The sequence below is a fragment of the Triturus cristatus genome, chromosome 5_2, assembly GCF_964204655.1.
Source record: "Triturus cristatus chromosome 5_2, aTriCri1.1, whole genome shotgun sequence".
Lineage (NCBI taxonomy): Eukaryota > Metazoa > Chordata > Amphibia > Caudata > Salamandridae > Triturus > Triturus cristatus.
In genome coordinates this window covers 534,246,626-534,268,182 of record NC_140588.1, presented here as the reverse complement: position 1 = coordinate 534,268,182, position 21,557 = coordinate 534,246,626, and the positions used below count along the sequence as shown (strand labels likewise).

The 21,557-nt window shown below is 46.4% G+C and overlaps 1 protein-coding gene across 38 annotated transcripts in view; it reads right to left on the bottom strand.

Annotated features, from left to right (window-relative positions):
• Nucleotides 1-21,557, bottom strand: part of CLASP2 (cytoplasmic linker associated protein 2) — a 1,832,463-nt gene that overhangs the window by 366,237 nt on the left and 1,444,669 nt on the right. For all 38 annotated transcript variants that reach the window (XM_085607571.1, XM_085607579.1, XM_085607573.1 and 35 more), the window contains one exon: nt 17,807-17,970. In XM_085607571.1, the coding sequence (XP_085463697.1) occupies nt 17,807-17,970 (164 nt within the window). The remainder of the gene's footprint in view (nt 1-17,806; nt 17,971-21,557) is intronic.

Below are 21,557 nucleotides of genomic sequence, written 5' to 3'. Positions count from 1 at the left end.
CAGCTACTTTAACTTGAGGATTATTAAAACCTACTCCTTTGATGTCTGTATTCTGTTTGATGTCCTGTATTAAGGGCTCTAACGCTCGTAGGAAAAGGGATGGTGACAGTGGGCAGCCTTGTTTTGTGGGGAATAATTTTGAGTGTATCCCCCTCCTTCTTATTTATGTTTGAATAAGAAAGAAGAGAACTCCATTCCTTTTTAGAAAAGCTATTTTTTCTTTTTCTTTTTTGTGCTTGTTTTGTAAAAACTTTGTGAAGTCCAGCACAGGGATAACATCCTTGTTTTTCAAAATATTCTTAACATCACATTGCTAGAACTGCACCCCCACAGTTACATTTTTGAGGCTGCAGATGTCCAGTGCATCGGGTGAACTCCCTCCAAACCTACCTATACCTACACTGGGCAAAACCATCCGGGACGGAGATCCCTGGACCTCGTAAAACTGGGATGCAGCCTTGTCTTGTGCCTTGTTGGAGAATGAGAGACTCAGAAAGTGAACCGTTAATTGCAATACGTGCAGTAGGGTTCGAGTAAAGGGCCATATTTATGTATGGGTCACCCAAGTCAAATGAGTGCATACAGTGTTTCAAGAAGGCCCATGAAACTCTATTGAACGTCTTTTCTGTGACTAGGGTGATTGCTATGGATGGGTCTGGTTTAAAGACCGCATTTTTCTAAACATGGCATAGCAGGTGGGTGTTGTCGTTCGACATGCGGATGTTGAGAAAGCCTACTTGGGAGCTACTTATGAATTGTGGTAGGACTGCATTAAGCCTTGTGGCTAAGATTTTTGCATACATTTTACAGTCGACATTGATAAGAAATATTGGTCTGTAATTTTTTGGTAATGGGGGATCTTTCCCTTCTTTGGGGATAACAATAAACAAGACATCTTTTTCATCCCCCCATCAACTGCAATAACACTTAAGTGATTTTCTCATTTATCTGGACTGTGGGTCAACTGGGCAAAATCCTGTCTATTCCCCTTCACGCCCACATTATCAGAACCCAACTTCACCTTCAACTGGGTCACGGTGGCCTGGCAACCCGCTGTATTCAGATACCTAGGTATCAGAATATACCATTCGAAAACATACCTCCTAGACAGGAATCTCACATGAACAGTCACGTCTCTGAAATCCCAGATGGCGTTTTGGAACTACTTGGGACGCCCATGGGACATGCCACGAGCACAACAGCAGAATTAGCCACCTGGCATTGAGCGGGACTTCACACAATTGGAGACCTCTATTGAGAGGGAACTCTCGACGAGACCTTAATAATGCACAAAGGATTGGCCCCAGACCACTTCCTTCAGCGCACTGCCTTGATAAGGGCACTAGGCAGTAAATGGGGAGATATGTCCCATGAACACGCCTTCTCATGTAATAACTGGACGTGATGGGTGAGGGTTGCCATCTGATATGCTGACTAGCCGACTTACTGCGCCTACACACTGCAGCACCCACTTACATCTCTACGCCTTACTTGGGAAACAGACTTACCACATTCATATACCGACAAAGAATGGGCTGCACTGTTGGCGAGCCCAATGCATGCCCCCCGGTAATGACCAATTTTGGCTTCTATAATTCTATATTGTACATGAAGCTTATTTAACCTGAGCTAAGATTATCTTATTTCAATCGAACTGATGCAGCTTGCCCCTGCAGCTATCGAAATGGCGCTGATTTTCTGCATATGCTGTAGACCTGCCCCACCTTGTAACATGACTGGCACAGGACCAAATACCACCTTTCCACATGCAGAGGGAGACCTCCCTTGCAACCAAAAAACACAAACCCACCCTCCCCTCTGGACCCAAGACTACTAGTAGCTAAATGCCTCATCACCCGTAGGAGGAAGCCACAAGAGCCTCCAACATGTGAGGTCTGGTTGCGTTCCATCGCCACACAGGCCCAAGGCTGAGAGTACGGCGCTTCATAGAGAAGGCAATCTAGAGCTCCACAAATATCCTATCTCAACTAACTGGGACACAATCCTAACCGACCTCCAAAACTCCCTACAAAATAATGATACCACACGTACTGATGCCTTTAGATGGGCTCCACGTGAAATGGTCACATCGCACACCATTTAAGTTTTGTAAATGTCCATTTGTCCTGATGTGCCATAATGTTATGCTGCGTCGCTTTTGCAATATGTACAGGTGATGTAGAACTGGTATTAGTTGTATTTTTGTGGTTTTTATTGTTTGATTCCGTATAAAAGGAGTGTTTAGTGGCTGGTACATATACCGTAATACTCTGGTATGTGATAACACAACTACACCAAACAAATGCTTTGAAGTCATCAATTAGGACGCTTGATATGGGGACTACGCAACCTTGGACAAGCTCATTTAAGCCACTCGATGCAGCAGAATGTTTTGAACATTACTATTATAGCCGATGCATGTTTATATCATCACCTCTGAATGTCAAAGAGATTGTACAATAACTTGTTTTATAATTTGTGTTAAATTAAAAATTAATAAACAGATCTAAGAAAACAAATAAATGCTGATATGGCGAAATGGTGGTCTTTTGAGTTGTTATGTTGTTCTTGGCCTATTGCTGTCCGTGTTTGTCGGTATCTTGATGCCATCCTGTTGTGGAAGTATTATAGTCACTGAGTTACACCATTCTAGTATTGTGTATGTTTCTGTTTCAAATAGCCTAGTGGTAGTTCTTTGTGAACTTTTAACACTGTAGCATAGGGGATAGTTGCTGAATAGTGTTATTGTCTGTTTTGTGTGGTAGTTTGTTTTATAGGTTTTGTTCTTCTGGGATGGGTTAATCCTCTTGTCTGTGCTTATGATGGAGGATGGGTTAATATTTCATAAACGGCTGTTTGACATGTATTTTAATTCCTTGGCCAGGTATTTTAATTTGCTTTCAATTCTGGCAAGGGTCGTGGTTATTTCATTGGGGGGAGGGAAAGCAAGGTGGAAGTGCTTGTGTTTGAACAAGGGTAGAGGATGTGCGTCATGTAGGGGTGGTAGACAGGGTCTTCAGGGAATGGTCATGGGTCTAGTTGTGGTCCCCCTGAGATTGGATAAAAAGAGGTGGTGGGATGTTGTTGGGAGAGTGATGTGTCGTCGACGCTTGTGTAATTTTAGACTGTCAGGGAGGTGAGTAAGGTGGGTGGGACTTGGTCTGTGTATGAAGTTAGTGGCTCTATGGTTTCATTGTATGTGGTGAAAGCATCCTTGTGACCGGGTTAGGACAACGAAAGAGGAATGCAATAATAATCTGGACTGGGGAACTACAAACTCCCCTTTTTCCCCTCTTGTTCTTTCCCCACAGGACGAGTGGAGTTCACCGTCCCCACCGCTTCAGGACACATATGGGAATAACCAAGAAGGTCCCTTTAATTGGGAAGCATCAAAACACGAAACTCCGCCCCTGATGACATCACGGAGTTCCCAGTGTTCATGAACAGGGAAACCCGGAAGTCCGCGGGTTAAAACACCGAAGACAAAGCAACCGCTGGAGACTCGGCTGCGACTTTCTGCAGAGTGGCGTGCCTCGGGGAAAAGAAGATTCTGGAGGAAGTTCCTGCCAGTACAAAGGGAGTTCCTGGAATCCCGACGGCAGCTGAATGAGAAATACACTGCGATACGACCCGCCACGCTCCAGGAGGAGCGTGGCTAACCAACGTACGGAGACAGTTTGTGGATTGGATAGGAGGGCGGGATAGACGAACGATGTAACAACCGGGTCCCTCTCTCTGTCACCCACCTCCACCTTTTTCCCTAAGCACTTTTCACTTTTTCATAGATGTGTGACACAGTGTTTGGTGCTCCTTCACTCCCATCCCTAAAAAGTGTCCTTATATTCACGCCCTCAAACCGGTTCTCCTGTATTCTTTTCCCTACGCCAAAACCCGGTTAATGCTAATTCTCTTGTGTGAAGAAGAAACCAGTTCTTGAGCAAAACAAAACCTTCACTAATCCATCATAGCCTCCGTTCCTTTCTTCCCACCCAGCAACAATCCTTTTCTTCTCATTGGTTCTGGGTGTGAAGGGTTGTGTGGTATCAAAAAAAGGCTTGCGGCAACTGTATATGGTGTGGGTTTTTTTAATGGGGGCTTGGGTGTATATGAGGTTAGTGGCTCTATGGAGTAAATCTATGAGTTGAAAGCAGTCATTTTGACGTATTGGTTCTGGGTGTGAAGAGTTTTGTGGTGCTATAAGGGGCTTGTGGCTGATGTAGATGGTGTGAGTCCCTCGTATGGTAGATAGCTGTATTGCCATGGGCGTGGTATTGGGTGCCATGTGCCATTGAGATTGGCCATGTTTTGTTGCGTATCTTCGGTAGGTGACATTGATATGCTATTTGTGTAGGCTCCGTTTTTAGTTGGTATTAGGGATTAGGGATGCTACCCAGAAGGTGGCTGGTATCGATGAGGGTAGGGCTGATATATGGGGAGATATGAGTGGAGTTGTACTACTATGTACTATAGAAGGGGTGAATTGTATAATGTTTTGTAGTGGGGGAGATGTGTGTAAGGGAGGTTCCATTGTTTGGGGGTAGGGAGGGTCCTTTTGACTGGCGTGGAGTGAGGTTCACTCTGGTTCGGTGGGTTACTGTAACACTGCGGTTCATATCTGGCGGGAGTTGTGTGGTAGAGTGAGTGACATCACTATTGTTGATAGGCAAAATATGTGAGGGGGTACCATGGTGCGAGTGTGAATGATTCTTATGTTCGAGTAGCTCAAGTATGGTTCAGTCCAGTCTAGTAGGATTGAGTGACACTGGTAGAATATGTAAGTGGGAAGTTGGGTGTGTTTGAGGGTGTGTGTGGGTGTTGGGGTGAAAGTGGTGAGGGCGTTATGTGCATCTGGACTGTAAGGGGTGTTGGCTGGTGGTCTATGTGGGTTTGGTTAGGCATTTGCAAAGTGGAGTGAACTGAAAATGTGTAGGGTGCATTTGTTTGATTGGATCAAGATACTGTTGTTCTTGTAACTCGATATGCAGACTTTGTCTCTTAAGTTTATAGTTGTAAGCTTGGTTATATTTGTGATTTTGATTGCTACGGACACATATAGCCTACTTATTCATGGTCGACATGCATGGAAAATAAAGTCCATGTTTTGTTTGCCTTTCTATTGCACCACAGTAATGGGCCGAAATGAGGGCTTCTGGGAGTTCTTTGCATAATCTATGTTTCATATATTTTGCTGCAGTTTTGGAGAAGTTTGCTGGGTAGATGATTTTGAAGGAGTTGAGTACATCTTGTTGGAGTCTTTTCTCAGACATGGGATACATGGCGAGTTTATGGTATGTAGCTATTTACAGATGGACTTCAATGTTTGTGTATTGTGAGTCTTGCTCCTGGTGTCCTTTGGGGTTAGTTGAGTCTTTGTGGGGCTAGTTCGATTCAGTAGGCTGAAGCTCATGTGGGGAGTGCAGTACTTTATGTCTAGTTTCACTCTCTTGGGCCTCGTTGAATTCAGCAGACTGGGGCTTATGAAGGGTGAGTGTAGTGCAACACATATATACAGGCACTGTGGGTGAGAATTTAGCGGTGAAGTTTACATGCTGTTTTATTTGTTTAGTATTCACCTGTTGGGTAGTGGGTCCACAGTTAGTTTCTAGTCCCAGCCACTCTGCACTTGGAGCTGTGGATATTGAGGCGAGTTCTCTTAGTGGTTAAGGGAGCATGGAATTATATGGGGTGTCTGCAGGCGCAGTTAGAGTGTCCTCAGTGATGACGTGCAGATACCACTTCATTTTTTGACATTCATCCTGTAAGGGAGCAACGTGCATTTGGGCATGCACAATTCAAGGTGTGCTCCCTCCTTGGTTGCTGAGGTGTTTCCAGAAGTTTGTGTATACTTCTTTTTGAAACTCCCTCTAGCTAGGGTAGCGGGGTGAGAAGTTTTCTTAGTGTTTAGCTGTTAGAGGAATTACCTTTTGGAGCTACCAGTTGGGTCCTTTATGTACAGTAAATTGTCATATTTGATTTGTTTAACAGTAGTTTTGTTTTACCTGCCTAGCAAACATTTTACCAATACTTTTTACTAAGATTTTTATTATTGTTGTCATTTACAGATTTCAACATGTGGAGAAAAGAGATTTTCTACATGTAGTATATTCATAAAGCGTTCTGTACTGAAATGTCATATTGAAAACTTACATCTGACGAACAAGTTACTTAACTTTGGTAACGTCTTATCTAGTGGAGACTATATCTAGCTGCAGATTCCTTACCTTTTGAATTTCCCCAAGCATCAAACAGGATCCAGAAGAATTTTTGTGAGCAATACCCCTGCACGCCGTTAACTGGTGTTGATCGGCTACACGTCCGTTGTTGGCAAAGCCTGCACTGGAAGTTCATTGCAGTACCTTTATAGGCGTCGTCCAGGTGCACTGACATCAGTTCCTTTTCATGACTTTCAACGCCAGAAGTGCGGAGCCATGAAGAACACTGCCCACTGGTGTGTCAAAACTAGGGCCCTGAAAGGGGTCATCCCAGTCTCTAGAAATCCGTTCGCAGAGCTAGGAGGGTAGGTGAGTCGGTAAGGAATATGTGGTTAGATATAGTCTCTACCAGATAACGCATTACTGAAGGTAAGTAACTTGTTTATCTGATAGAGACTTCTAGCCGCAGATTCCTTACTTTTTTAATAGATACCCAAGCAATAACATCCCCAGAGGAGGGTATGCAAAATACATTTCAAACACGAAAAGCCTGCAGAACTAAACAGGCAAAGTGCCCATCCCGGCGGACCAGACTGTCCAAACAGTAATGTTTAGTAAACGTGTGCATGGAAGCCCACATTGCTACCTGGAAGATATCCAGGACCAGGACTCTGTGTGCTAACGCAGTGGTGGAAATTTCAGCTCTGGTGGAATGAGTCCGGAAACCTTCAGGAGGCTTCTTCTTAGCAAGAGCATAGCAGATTTTGATGCAGAGTATGACCCATCTGGAGATGGCCCGCTTCTGCACTACCCGACCTTGCGTTGCACCAACATACCACACGAAGAGTTGGCTTTCACCCAGAACTCTTGTATGCGGTCAAGGTAGAATGACAACCCTTTTTTTGGGTCGAGATGGTGGTGTTGCTCTTCTTCTTTAGAAGGACGTGGAAGAGCATAAAAGGAATGAATGTGATAGATTGACCTACATGAAAAGGGGTGACCATTTTTGGTAGAAAGGAGGCCCTTGCGCAAAGCACCACTTTGTCAGGCTGGAGGGAGAGGTAAGACGGCTTAGATGATAAGGCCTGCAAGCTCACTTCCTTTGCGGGCAAATGTAATTGCCACACAGAAGGCTGTTTTCAAGGCGAGAAACATGAAGGGACAACTGTGTAGAAGCTTGAAAGAAGGACACATCAAAAAAGTCAAAACCAAATTAAGGCCCCTCTGAGGCATAATGAATAGAGAAGGAGAGGAGTAAGACCCTTGAGAAGCCTATATACAATAGGGGACTTGTACTAAACAATGAGGGAGGATAGAGGTATAAGGAGGTGGACTCGTCCTCCACGAAGCAATCAGATAGCCAAAAGAGGACAGGGAAAGAAAAAGTCCTTTCGAAATAACCCTCAACCTCCAGGGTTGCCCCATGCTGGCATGCTTCATCATAGGGTTCCTCGCTGCCCTACTAAGAACAGGGCAAGGCATCTTTGGCTGAGTTAGTCTGCTCTGCATTCAGAGAATCTACCAGGTGTGGAACCACCAGGGATAGGCCCTGCTGTCCCAGCCATTTCCAGAGACACAGGGCCTCTAGACAAAGGGTCCACACCCCACCCCACCTTGTTTGTTGCAGGACCACATGGAGGAGGTGTCTGTGAACACTTGTATCAGCCTTCCCCTGATGGGAGGGCAGAAAGGTTTTCAATGCCCGTTGGCTTGCAGGGAGCTCCTGCAGGTTAATGAGGTGTCCGGATTACGCCAGAGACCAGATTCCTCTGATCTCCACCTCTCCCAGATGGCCACCCTATCCCAGGAGTGACTCCTCTGTCACTACTGTGAGATCTGGTTGGGGGAAGGGAGAGGGGTCTGCTCTGACCCAAACACAGTTCGTTAGCCACCACTGCAGACCGTTTGCAGTTCCCTCCAAGTTCTGGACCAGGTCGAGAGATTTCCCATATGCTGCGTCCACTGGCACTTAAGGCCCTATGGCAGAGTCTGCATATGCCATCTGGCATGTGTCACCAGCAGGATGCAGGAGGCTGTGAGGCCCAGCAGTCTTAAAGTCAGTCTTATCGAAACACAGGATAGAGGCTAAAATATCAGTATCATAGCCTTTAATAGCCCGCCCTCGCTGCTCAGGAGGATTAACTCGAAAATGCACTGTGTCCATAACAGATTCGATAAAATGGAGCGTCTGAGAGGGAATCAGGTGCGACTACAGCATGTTGATAGTGAACCCCAGTTAGTGTAGAAGGTCTGCCGAAGTCTGGAGGTGGGAGACAACATTCTGGGGCAAGGCCGCATTTAGCAGCCAGTCGTTGAGGTAGGAGAAGACTGGAACCCCTGACCTCCGCAGATGAGCTGCAACCACCACCATCACCTTGGGGAACACCCAAGGGGCACTGGTAATGCAAGAAGGAAGCACGGTGAACTGAAAGTGCCCCTGGCTTACCGTAAAACTACAGATAGCACCAGTGGGCAGGCAGAACAGGAATATAAAAACAGGCATCCTGCAAGTCCAACGCTACCATCCAGTCTCCTGGGTCCAGAGAAGACAAGACCTGAGCTAACGTGAGCATTTTGAATTTCTTCTTTTTGAGGAAGAGATTGAGAGTTCGAAGATCGAGGATAGGACGAAGGCCCTTGTCCTTTTTGAGAACCAGAAAGTAGCGGGAATAACAGCCACAGCCTACTTCTAGCACCAAAACCTTCTTTATGGCTCCCTTGGCCAAGAGACCTGTGACCTCCTCAGGGAGAACAGACAGATGATCCTCCGTCAGACGATCGTGAGATGGTGGAATGGAAGGAAGAGTATTTTCAAAGGGGAGGGAGTAGCCCCGTCGGACATTCTGCAAAAAAACCCATCTGATATTATGGACTGCCAGTGGGGCAGGTGGTGGCGAATCCTACCAACTGTGTGCCCATGGTGGTTAAGGGGCAGACTAGGAGGGTTTGGAGATGGTTGTAGAGAGGGAGAATGGGAGGGCAGACTGACCAGACCGCTGGTCACCTGACACACGAAATCTGTGGGAATGGTGCCCTCTGCGCCACAGCGGCTGGGGAGCGTGTGGCAGCTGGAAGCCTCTTCCCTAGTCACGCAAGGAGAGAAAGGCAGATTGAGGTGGACATGGGGCAGCAGAGAAGTCTTAGGACCTGGCCATAGCACGAGAATCCATAAAGCGTTTGCGCGTTTAATCTGCCTGGTCTCCGAAGAGACGGGTATCATCAAAGGGCATGTCCATAAGGGAAGCTTGGATATCCCCCAAAAAGCCAGTCGTTATCAGCCAGGCATGGTGCCTGCGGGCCACTGTCATGGAAACCCCTCTGCCTAGTGAGTTGGTAGTGGCAAGTTCGCATTGAATAGCTAAATTTGCAGCATCTCTCCCATCGGTGACAGCTTGGGAGAGTACAGCTTCCTCCAAGGCCTGTGGCAGCACTTGCACAACCGTATCCCACAAAGTGTGGGAATAACGGCCCAAAACGCATGCAGTTTTCATGGACTGCAATGCCAGGATGGCAGAAGAAAACATCTGCCCAAATGAGTCCAGACTCTTGGATTCCCTTTTCGGGATAGAAGCAAGGAAAGCACCTTAGGAGTTTGAAGTTTGGAACATCAAGCTCTCAGGGATAGGGTGTTGCGTGAGTAAGTTGGGGTCCCCAGATGTGGGGCGGTGGACAATAGTCTATTCACAGGAGCCCCTGTGCTGGGTTTGGACCTGGTGCCCAACAGGATGTCAGTGAGGGCGTCATTGAATGGGAGTAAGGGTTCAGATGTGGAGACTCCCGGTTACAGTACCTCTGTCAAGAGATTAGTCTTGACTGTCACTGTGGGTAGCTGAAAGTCTGGGACCCTGGCCGCCCTCCGCACCACCATTGCGTAGGAAGCTCCCTGCCCTCCTCCATCGCCACGGTAGGGTGAGAAAGCAGACCTGCATCTGGAGACATATCCAGGCTGCTGGCCTCACCCAGGTCCTCAAACCAGTCCACACTCTGTTCTTCCTCATAGGGATGGTATTCTAAAGGATCCAGTGACCCCTCCCAGTCTTCCTCGAGACCTAGCTGATACAAATAAGGCTTAGGCTCCAATCTAGGAGGCAAGGCATTAGCCAGTGTCAAGCTACGCCCCTCCGGCTCAGTGTCTTGAGTCAGGGATGGCAATGGAGATGGTGCTGGGGGTGCGGGAACATTGGGACTGGCGCCAGGGATCCCTGGGGCCCCAGTGGAGCTGGGGTCGGAGCCACCGGCAAGGAACCAGATGGGGCTCCTTCTGACCCTGCAGTGCCCAAAAGTGCATTGACGGGGTTGGGCCGCCCAAATATGAGGCGCATGGCCTCATAAAACTCTTTAGGTTGAGCGGGGGTTGCTCCGGCCTTTTGAAATTCTAAAACACACAGAGATGGCCCAGGCGCAAGTTCTGGGGAACAAGGCAGAGAACGCAGAGCTCCCTAGTGTCCAATTGATGGAGAGAAGTCAAAGAGCGCTTTAGCTTCCTGCTCTTCTTTTTGTGCCTCCTACCTGAATGTCCTGAGGACTTTGAATGGGACGAGGAGTATTTTGGGATCCGCAAATGATCCTGGGACCTTCCCCCTCAACCGTGATCACGTCTTTCGCTGCGTCCCATGCCGGGCCATTAGCAGCTTCAGTAAACGCTCCCTCAAAGCCTTCGGGCCATGCCCCAGCAATCGGAGCACGACTTGGTGTCGTAGCTGCGCTCCAAACACCAAAGACAAACGAGGTGCGTCTCTTCCACTGTTCGGTGACAAGTGCCGCAGGGCTTAAAACCTGACTTGTGCTAGACATCTGCAACGCACCCGGAGGTAAACCTCAAAAACAGTCAACAAAACATTGAAAAAAGGCTGTCAAAAAACGATAGAGGGATAGCTCTTCTCTGGATCAGTGCTGGCTGTTGCTGAAACAAAAGAAATGACATCAGAGTGCCTGCGTGGCGCCTATATAGGAACCGCGATGTCACTTCTATCATGGACAATGCCACCGACGGACGCGGAGCCAATCAACGCCACCTACCGGTGTACAGTAGTACTGCTCACAAAAAATCTTCCAGATCCTGTCTGACGCCGGGGGAAATTCAAAACGTAAGGAATCTCCAGCTAGAAGTCTCTATCAGATTTATCTATACTACAAGTACAGCAATTATAATTAACAGTGAATTATGCCATACATGTTCCTCAAGCAAGATTATGTTTATAAAATAGTTCAAATTAAAACAACAGGTGAAGAAATAATAAATTAAACAAAATCTTATTGTGATGCTAAACCCAATCATAGCTTAAAAGTATCCCGGATAAAAAAAGAAACATTTTCAGGGAACAATACTTCTGGATACATAAAATTCCCACAGACTCCTAACGATATAAAGGATCCTTCCAGGCTTCAGGCTGGCCTGCATTTTTTTTGTTCAATGATGACTCACCAGCACCACCAGGTGACGTGACATGTTCCCAGTACAGTCTCTATGAAAACCGCCTCTGCGTAGGAAATAGCTGAAAACTTTGAGATTAATTGGTAAAGCTCAGGTCATGGAAAGGAGAAATCGCCCGATGAAGGTGTTCCCTGACTGATGGCGGGGACTCTGCTTTCAGTAGTCAACTGACCAAGATAAAAATGCAGGGACTTCTGAAAGTCGCAGTGGACTCTTCACAATTGCCAGCACTTTTGTAAAGACGCATGAAGCTGTCAACAATCATGAACTAATAATTCCAGGACCCCGCCATGAAGCTCTGGTAATGTCGGGGAGGGGAGAATTGGGAAAGAAAAACAGGCATCATGGAGATCCAGGGATGTCAAGCAATGTATAGCATTCCAGGTCAGTAAAACTTTTGAAGAATTACTTTTTGAGACACCCATCCTTCTTGGGGACCAACATGTAAAGGGAATAAAATTCCATGATATCACTCGTACAGAGGCACAACCTTGGTTTTGAACCCGGCAGGACGACTACCACGAGGCACTCGACGCCCATTCTTCAACTAAGATTCTCCCAATTCATTTGGAATTTGCATAACCATGGATGCCCAGCACTATGGTATTCTCTACCTTTGAGGACTTCTAAAGAACGGTCCGCTCAAGTGGAATTCACCTTTGACTAGGGGAAATTACCGGCCCGGCTTGGACCCAATGGTTTGTCCTTGACACACCTGTGATGCCAGCGCAGCACCAGGAATAGGTTGCCCCATTCTGTCCTTAAGAAGACTAGCAGCAGAGGTCCCAATCTCCCTCCATGCACCAGTCGTGTCGAAACGTCGATGCTCTCCGCCCACAGGAGGCCTGTACCGCATTCATCCCCCACTTTTTGGAAAATGCATTGATGCATTAAAAATTGTATAAAAAGTTATAAAATAACCTTTTGCTACGACACGACTCTTAAATACTGGTCTTTCTTACCAGTTTGGACTTCTAATTATCAATATACTGTACTCTTCAAACTGTGATTTTCACCTACCCCCATCCATCACGAGCACAACCATTTCCCCCCCTTTTTCTTTATGCAACCTTGTATCAAATGCATGAATTGTGATTAATCTCAAGTATATGGAATAAATATACTTCACCTGAATTTCTTTTGGTGCTTTTCCTTGTTTTACATTCACTGTATATCTTGAACTCTGATCTCGCTACCATGGAACATAGTGGTCTCTCTGCATGATGAACAAGTTACTTACCTTCGGTAACAATATATCTGTAAGAAACATTAGTTAGTTAGATTCCTCACCTTAAAGAATCCCCAGGCGCCAGGCTGGATCCGGAAAGATTTTTCGTCAGCAATACCCTTGCGAGTCGCTAGGCGTTGTCTGTGGCACCGCGTCCGTCGTCGGAATCGCCGGGATGAGGTCGGAGTAATTAGACGCCGCCCTCGCGAGCTGACGTCAGTTCTTGTACATAGCTTTCCGCGCCAGGAACGCAGAGCCATGCAAGAGACCGACACTGGTGCCAAGAATCTAGGGCCCTGAAAAGGGATGACCTTAACCCTAGATCTCGGTTCGCAGAACGGGGAGGATGGGTGGGGCGGTGAGGAATCTAACTAACTAATGTTTCTTACAGATATATCGTTACCAAAGGTAAGTAACTTGTTCATCTGAAAGAAACACGTTAGTTAGATTCCTCACCTTAGAATAGATACCCCAGCAATACCTACCCCGGTGGTGGGCCTGCGAACCAAGATCACACCAGGAAGTCCTGGAGAACGGAACGGCCTAAGAAGCCGTCTCTCCGGACTTGGCTGTCCAGGCAATAATGTTTGGCAAACGTGTGCAGCGAGGTCCACGTTGCTGCCTGACAAATGTCCTGCAAAGGGACTCCCCGTCCCAGGGCAGTAGTCACCGCTGTGGCCAGAGTGGAATGGGCCATCAGCCCCACAGGAGGTTCCTTCTTAGCTAAGGAATAACAGGTCTTGATGCACAAAACGACCCACCGAGAGATGGTTCGCTTGTGCACCGCCCGCCCCTTCTTAGCGCCCACGTAGCCAACAAAGAGTTGGTCGTCCACCCAGAACTATTTTGTGCGGTCCAGATAGAAGGACAGCGCCCGTTTTGGGTCCAGACGGTGGAGCCTCTCCTCCTCTTTCGAGGGATGCGGAGGCGGAGAAGGTGGGCAGTGTAACAGATTGGCAGATGTGAAAAGCAGTTACCACCTTAGGGAGAAAGGAAGGACGAGTCCTGAGAACAAACTTGTCCGGATGGACAGAAAGGAAAGGGAAGAGATAGCCTGGAGCTCTCTCACCCTTCTAGCAGAGGTGATGGCAACCAGGAAAGCAGTCTTAAGAGTCAGAAGACGAAGGGGACAATTATGAAGTGGCTCAATTGGAGCGCACATCAGATAGGTCAACACTAGGTTCAAATCCCACTGAGGCATTACGAAAGGGACAGGAGGAAACATGTGAGTAATGCCCTTAAAGAATCGAGAAACAACAGGGGATTTAAAAAGAGAAGGCTGATCAGGAAGCCATAAGAAAGCAGAAATAGCCGAAAGGTATCCCTTGAGGGTGCCCAGAGCAGAGCCCTGCTGAGCCAGGGAAAGAAGAAAGAGGAGAACCTCAGAAAGAGGGGTGAAAGAGGATGCACAGCCTTTGCTGTGCACCATGCCACAAATTTGTTCCACCTGCAGGCGTATACCGATTTTGTGGAGGGACGCCTGGCTGCCAGAATGACATTACAGACTTCAGGAGGCAAGTCAAATGGCATCAACTGTCGCCGGTCAATCTCCACGCATGGCGGTGGAGGCTGGATAGTTTCGGGTGGAGGACCGTTCACTGCTGCTGCGACAGAAGGTCCTCCTGAAGAGGCAGTCGAATCGGGGGATTGATCGATAGACTGAGTAGCACAGGATATCAGTATCTTCGTGCCCAATCCGGAGCCACAAGGATGACTTGGGCCCGGTCGCGCCTGATCTTCTTCAGCACGCTGGGCAGAAGTGGTATAGGCAGAAAGGCGTACAACAGACAGCAACTCCACTCGCGACGAAAAGCGTCTCCGAGCGAGTGCCGCCTTGCAAATTCCAACGCGCAGAACTGATGACATTGCGCGTTCTCTTCGGTGGCGAATAGATGTAACCAAGGCTCTCCCCACTGCCGAAAGAGTCCTTGCGCCACGCCATTCGTGATCCATCATGCACCGGCGGCTGAGTTTGTCCGCTCTGCCTTTCAGAGAGCCCATCAGGTGTTGAACCACCAGGGTGATGCCCTGATGTTCCAGCCATGTCCAGAGGTGCAGAGCCTCCTGACAAAGGGTCCACGACCCCACCCCGCCCTGTTTGTTGCAATACCAAATGGCGGCGGTGTTATCTGTGAACACCTGCACTACACTCCCCCGAACAGAGGGAAGGAATGCCTTCAGTGCAAGTCGGATCGCCCGCAGCTCCAATAGGTTGATATGGAGCCGGGACTCCGCCGGAGACCAGAGGCCTCTCATCTCCGCCTCTCCCATGTGGCCCCCCCCCCATCCCAGGAGGGACGCATCAGTCACCACTACGTGCTCCGGTTGGGGTAGGGAGAGGCATCTGCCACTGACCCAATCGCGGTCCGTGAGCAACCACTGCAACTGTCTTGCAGTGCCGTCTGAGATCAAGACATGGTCGGACAGGTTGCCCCGATGCTGGGCCCACTGAAACTTCAGGTCCCACTGCAGAGCCCACATCCGCCACCTGGCGTGATGTACCAGCAGGATGCAGGAGGCCATCAGACCCAGGAGCCGCAGCACCAACCTGACCGAAACCCGGGATAAAGGCAGCAAGATCGGAATCAGAGCCTGAATATCACGAACCCGCTGTTCCAGAGGATAGACCCGGAACTGCGCAGAGACCAGAACCGCTCCGATGAAAAGGAGCTTCTGGGAGGGACTCAGATGCGACTTTGGCACATTGATGGAAAACCCCAGCAAATGCAGGAGGTCGGCCGTAGTCTGGAGGTGGGAGACGACTGCCTGAGGCGAGCCCGCCTTCAACAACCAGTCGTCGAGATAGGGGAAGACTGGAACCACTAATCTGCGCAGATGAGCTGCGACCATCGCCATCAATTCGTGAACACCCGAGGGGCACTGGTGAGGCCGAAGGGGAGCATGGTAAACTGAAAGTGCTCGTGGCCTACCGTGAACCGCAGCTAACGCCGGTGGGCCGGCAGGAGGGGGATGTGGAAATAAGCGTCCTGCAAGTCCAACGCTACCATCCAGTCTTCAGAGTCTAGGGCAGCCAGAACCTGAGCTAAGGTGAGCATCTTGAACTTCTCCTTCCGGAGGAAGGTGTTGACGCTCCTGAGGTCCAAGATAGGGCGTAGGCCCCCCTTGCCCTTCTTGGGAACCAGAAAGTAGTGGGAGTAACAACCCCGACCTACTTCTGGGCCAGGAACGCGATCGATGGCCCCCTTGGACAAGAGGGCCGTAACTTCCTCCTGTAGAAGTTGCAAGGGATCCTCCGACATGCGGTGGCACTGCTGTGGCATGGCTGGAGAGGTCGCCTCAAAGTGGAGGGAGTAGCCCCTTCGGACGATTTGCAGCACCCACCTGTTCGATGTGATGGTACGCCAGTGGTGCAGGTGATGGCGAACTCTGCCTCCCACTGGCATGGAATGGGCCTGAAAGCTCGGACTAGGAGGGCTTTAAAGCGGATGCTGCTGGGGCAGATGTGGGCGGACCGGCTCCCTGTCCTCCTGCTCCGCCATGGCGGAATCCACGTCCGTGACCGCGTTGAGGCTGGTTCTGCGGCCTATGGCAAGACAGACGTGAGGGGGCGCCCCTTCCTTGGCCACGAAAGGGGCGAAAAGCGGAAGTTTGCGGGCGCTTGGCCGAGAGGCCCAAGGACTGGGCCGTAGCCCTGGAGTCCTTAAAGCGCTCCAGCACACTATCCGCTTTGTTGCCAAAAAGGCGACGGCCATCGAAGGGCATGTCCATGAGGGTGCTCTGGACATCCCCGGAGAAATTTGTGGATCTCAGCCAGGCGTGGCGACGAATCGCCACAGTGGTCGCAATTGCCCTGCCTAGCGAGTCCGTTGTGTCCAGCCCACATCGGATTGAATCCCGTGCTGTATCCCGGCCCTCAGCAAGAGCCTGGGCGAGCCGTGCCCGGGCCTCCTCCGGACATTGGGGCAGCACGTCCGCCACCGTATCCCACAAGGATTGGGTGTAACTGTCCAAAAGGCACGCGGTGTTGATAGACCGCAAACCCAAACTAAGGGAGGAGAACTTTATGAGTTATGTGTTAAGTGTTTTTTGCACAGTCAACACTGTAGTTTGTTCTGAATTTTCCCTGGGGAACTTTATTGTCTTTCTAACAGCTCATAAAAGATCCAGCATCACCAGCAAGAAAGCAGCGGCCTGAGTGAGGACAAAGAGAGAACCTGTAAACTCTGGTTTCCTTTTTCAGTGTTGGATCTTTTTCAATAAGGTAGACTATCGCTTAGGGGGCTGCGACTGAGCCTCTGAAAGATTCTGGGAGCAGCATAGTTTCACTAAGAGGTGCTTTTTTATAGGAATAGCTCTTGGGACATCATTTTCTGACAGTCCACTGACCTATTTTTGTTCTTCAAATAGAGGTGGGGTGGGAGGGGGGTATTTGCAGGATGAGTGTTAATTGCTTTTGTATCTCCCAGCCTTAGCTAAAAAGAATTTGACCTACTTCTTTTAAAAATGCTGAGGAAAACAGCCCAGAGCAACATCAAACAGCAACTGATCCCAGCATACCGGCTGGCACCTAATATACACAGGTGAAATAATGTCTGGAGGTGGAGTCACAGCTGAAGCTAAACGGCACCACCTGGTGGTGCTGGTAGGATACTGCTGGGGAAAGCTTTTCTAGGCCGGTCTGAAGCTTGGAAGTATAACATATTTAGGTGAAGAATCTGTAAGAAGGTTTATCCATCAGAAAAGCTATGGTAAATAAAAAGCAATAACTGCCAATTGAAAGGCAACATGGTAGTTTTTTTTTCTCATAATGGAATCCTTCTCTTTTTTTTGTGGGCACAGTTTTTCCTAAAGCTATAAAAATACAGGTACTGCACCAGACAATAGTGTGATATTTTTGACAACGCAAGGAAGTGAATTTCCAAGATAAAAGTAGCATAGCACTACATTTCTTCTCATATACACATGCATTGTGATTTATACAAATGTATGTTTCTTGGAAGAAAAATAAATCTACAAAATGTACTTTGTTACCTGGCAACATCAAGGGCTCTTTGGACCTTTGCCTGCACGGACCCAAGCAAATCTGCTCCCATTTTCTTCAGTAGCTGTGTCAATAGCACAAAAAGCCAGTCTTGTAGATCTTCTTTATGAACTATGATGAAATCTACCAGGGTCTCCAGAAACATACTGAACACCTAGAGGGTTTGGGAAAGGTAGGGATAATGTGGCAAAATGGAAAATGAAACAAGGAGACATTTTGACTGCTAATGCATTCAGAAATCTAGAAAATAGAAATCTGTAAATCAGCCAAAGGTAGAAGGAGGCAGAGATTGTAAGCCAAGCAAGAAAAAGAATCTGTCTCGCATTTTACTAAGCATAAGTGCAAGAGAATTTATTAATTAATTTTCAAATTCTAAAGAGGTTTAAGTCTTCTTCCATGCAGTAACAATGGCAAAGAAACCCTCATAATGATGATTGGTGCAACACAACTTTCTGCAAAGAATCCATTTTGAAACCTTGTAATACAAGATAAGAAAGTTCCTTTGAATGCACTACTTATTGAATTATGATAGTTCATTGTTGGCTTTTCCTAATTCGGCAGCACAGCTACCATAATCACTGAAAAACGAAGTTAGAACTCAATGACCTTTCAAATAATAAATCAACTACATGCCAGGAAAAGCCACAATGGCTATTATTACATAATAATCATTAGCATGTGTAAGCAATCAAATTTACAATTAAATATTGGATGTTTTGCCTTCCACTTGATTATCATTTAAACCTGAATGACGACTAAGACACTTTATGCCATCCAAAGTATAAAAACTAATTTGTTATTATTTAAATGCTCTACGCATACTTATTTTAACAAATGTACTTAGTGAGTGATCACCAATTTAAGTTTCATTACTTTGAAATGCTTACAGATTATAGGTTATGTCGAGAACTATATGGTGAATGCAAGGTACCGCTCCTATAAAATGCCCCAACATGCAAAAAGAGGGGGGGGAGGTTTAAGAAAATGAGGCAGTACATATCAAGAAGGAAAAAAAAGTAGCTGCAATGTATCCATTGATTCAATTTGTTGATTGGGCCACATTCAACAATTTTTGAAAAACTAAAAAAATGCCCACTGGCCAAAAGTCAGGCCTGGTACTCTACCCCTTTTGCAGGTGGCCCAATACCATGCACGGTGCACTACGGTCCCAGAGATGCTGGAAACAGGGCTGGGACAAAGGAGCACACACTGTGCATAACACCTGCCACCTGGAAACCTTTGGGCTGGTTTAACAAAAAATATCACAGTATTTGTTAAAAGAGAATAAAGGCTAGGTACTTACAACACTAAACAAGCAATTATTAAAGAACCAAAACCCCTTAAGAGGAAAATGAAGGCTACATTTTTAATTCAAACTTTCTCATGGATAGCACAACAACCATAACTCCATTTCCTTTCACTCCTAGTGACCTCACATGATGTTGAAGATGCCATTGTCAATGATATCACTGGTGGCGGAGCATCACCTCTCTGGTGACTTCATATTTCAACTCACCTACGGCCTGGCCCTGCTCCCAACCCTCATACTGAGATACTCACCATGCAATCATTCTATCACAACTAAAAGGGAGGTGACACTGCATAAAGCAGAAACTACAGCAAATTTCACATTGATTAGAGGAGCCCAATAGAAGACCCAATAGGATAATGGTGGAAAATATAACATTATGAGCTTAGACAGTAACAAGTTATTCCATTTCAACAAGGCATGGTGCTTAAAGACCTAACCTGCCATCTTAGAAAATAAAAATGTATGAGAAAATATGCAGTGTATTGCCCCCAAATACAGAAACATTTCAAGTCTATAACACATTTTCAAGGAGGTAAGAGGGTGTGTTTCCAAGATCCAATACGTTAAAATAATTCTTGCAACTTTGTGGCACCAACCATCACAATAAAGAACACAGGCACAGATTTCAGAGAGAGTCAGTTAATTAGTAGGTTTAAAAAGCACAACGTAAAGACAGTACAAAAAATGTATAATAAAGAGCTATTTGCAAAAGAGACCTGAAACTGCATGAACGGCACAGGAGGTGGGGAGTGTAACAAATTAGACAAAAGGGTTAATTTCACATTCATGCAGCATAGTTAGGTTTCCAACAAATTTTGAACTTACTCTCTTAAGAGAGTTCCAACACAGGGGGACAGCATGCAAAAATAAAAAAAAAGAAACAAAAAAAGATAAACACACAAATTAGTTGCCATCTATTTACAGTTCCTGTAGAGAAGAAAACAGCGTGAAAACAAAAATAGATGTATTTTTGCAATTTCCCTATGAAGAATTTAAAATGTTTTTCCTATTATCTTGATTTCCATTTTAACCACACTCTCTGACTTGACTCTGTAAATCCCAAATCAACAAAACTATGCCTTTAAAACGTACCTGATTTTCTGCAAGTTAGTTTCTTCAAAGCATTTTTACAAAATTTGCAAATACAATTTTAGTAAATGCGTGACAGACTCTTACACTAATATAAAATAACCAGAGCTGAGGTTAACATATCCATTTTCATATAAGAATTTTTAATAATGTAAAATGTCGGCTAAATATTCTGGAAGAAAAAAGAAAATGCTTTGTGATGCCTATCAGGTAATACCAGAATACACATTTAGTTAGACACACCAAGGGCAAGTATAAACTTATGAGCACATCAAATTCAGCCATTAGATTGCATCATCTGTATCCTTGTAAATTAATGCCTGTACAAATATAGCATTTTATGTTGTGCCAGGTGAGTAACACAACTCAAACAAGGCTTCCTGGAATTAGAAACAGTTTCAGCTTCTCAAAACACTGTAATAAGTACATTGCTCAACGTTTAGTCTTGTAAGTGATATTCGACAAGCAATGTGTAGGCACAATAGAGGTCTCAAAGCAAAAAGGGCTAGCTTGCATTTTTCAGCGTCAGTCCAGGAGGAAAAGTTAACCTGCACACATATTATTGGTGATGAGGAGAGGAACACAAGTCAGGAAGTTACAGGACATGTTTAAACTTGCACACTTCTTCTCGTTATGGGCACTATCAGGATGTTAATTTATCTTCCATAATACCAAAAAAGTAATGTCTGTTGTAAGTAGCTTAATACTGACAGATTCACTCCTCTCCCATTATCCCTCTCCACCAGTGAGACTTTTTCTACACCTGGAGTGCCCGAGTAAAACATCCACAATAGAATTACTGAAAGACTAATGCCACCAATGCATTCCATCCTCAAGTTCTTAACATGTTTTTAAAGAGCCAAGACCAACAGAGTAACGAGAGGAGAGGTATACAGGACCTGCGAAGAGGTTTATTGTACATAAAATTATTAAGTGCATGGAAGGTAATAGTTTCTCTTAATAAGTATTATCTTCTTTGAAGGTTCATAATTGGTTTTCCTTACAACTCATGGTAATATCCGAGTTCAAGCACGATAGAACCCCATTTTGAAATATCTTCAGAGAAGTCAGTCACAGTCCAGCTCAGCTACAGATCCCCTATGGCTAGCACAACCATCAGTGTCATGATCCTCTGAATCATCATAACTGCCTCCATCAGCTGCTCTGATGCCCTCAACCTGCAATACAGCATCCAAAAATGAACCCGTGCAGGAAACATCAATTGACCTGCTGTTTACAACACATCTCTATTACTTCCACATCAAAGGCAACTTCCAAATCTCAACCTTGTATTTTTCTCCATAACCTGCCTCTTCTACCAACCATCACTACTGCAGGAC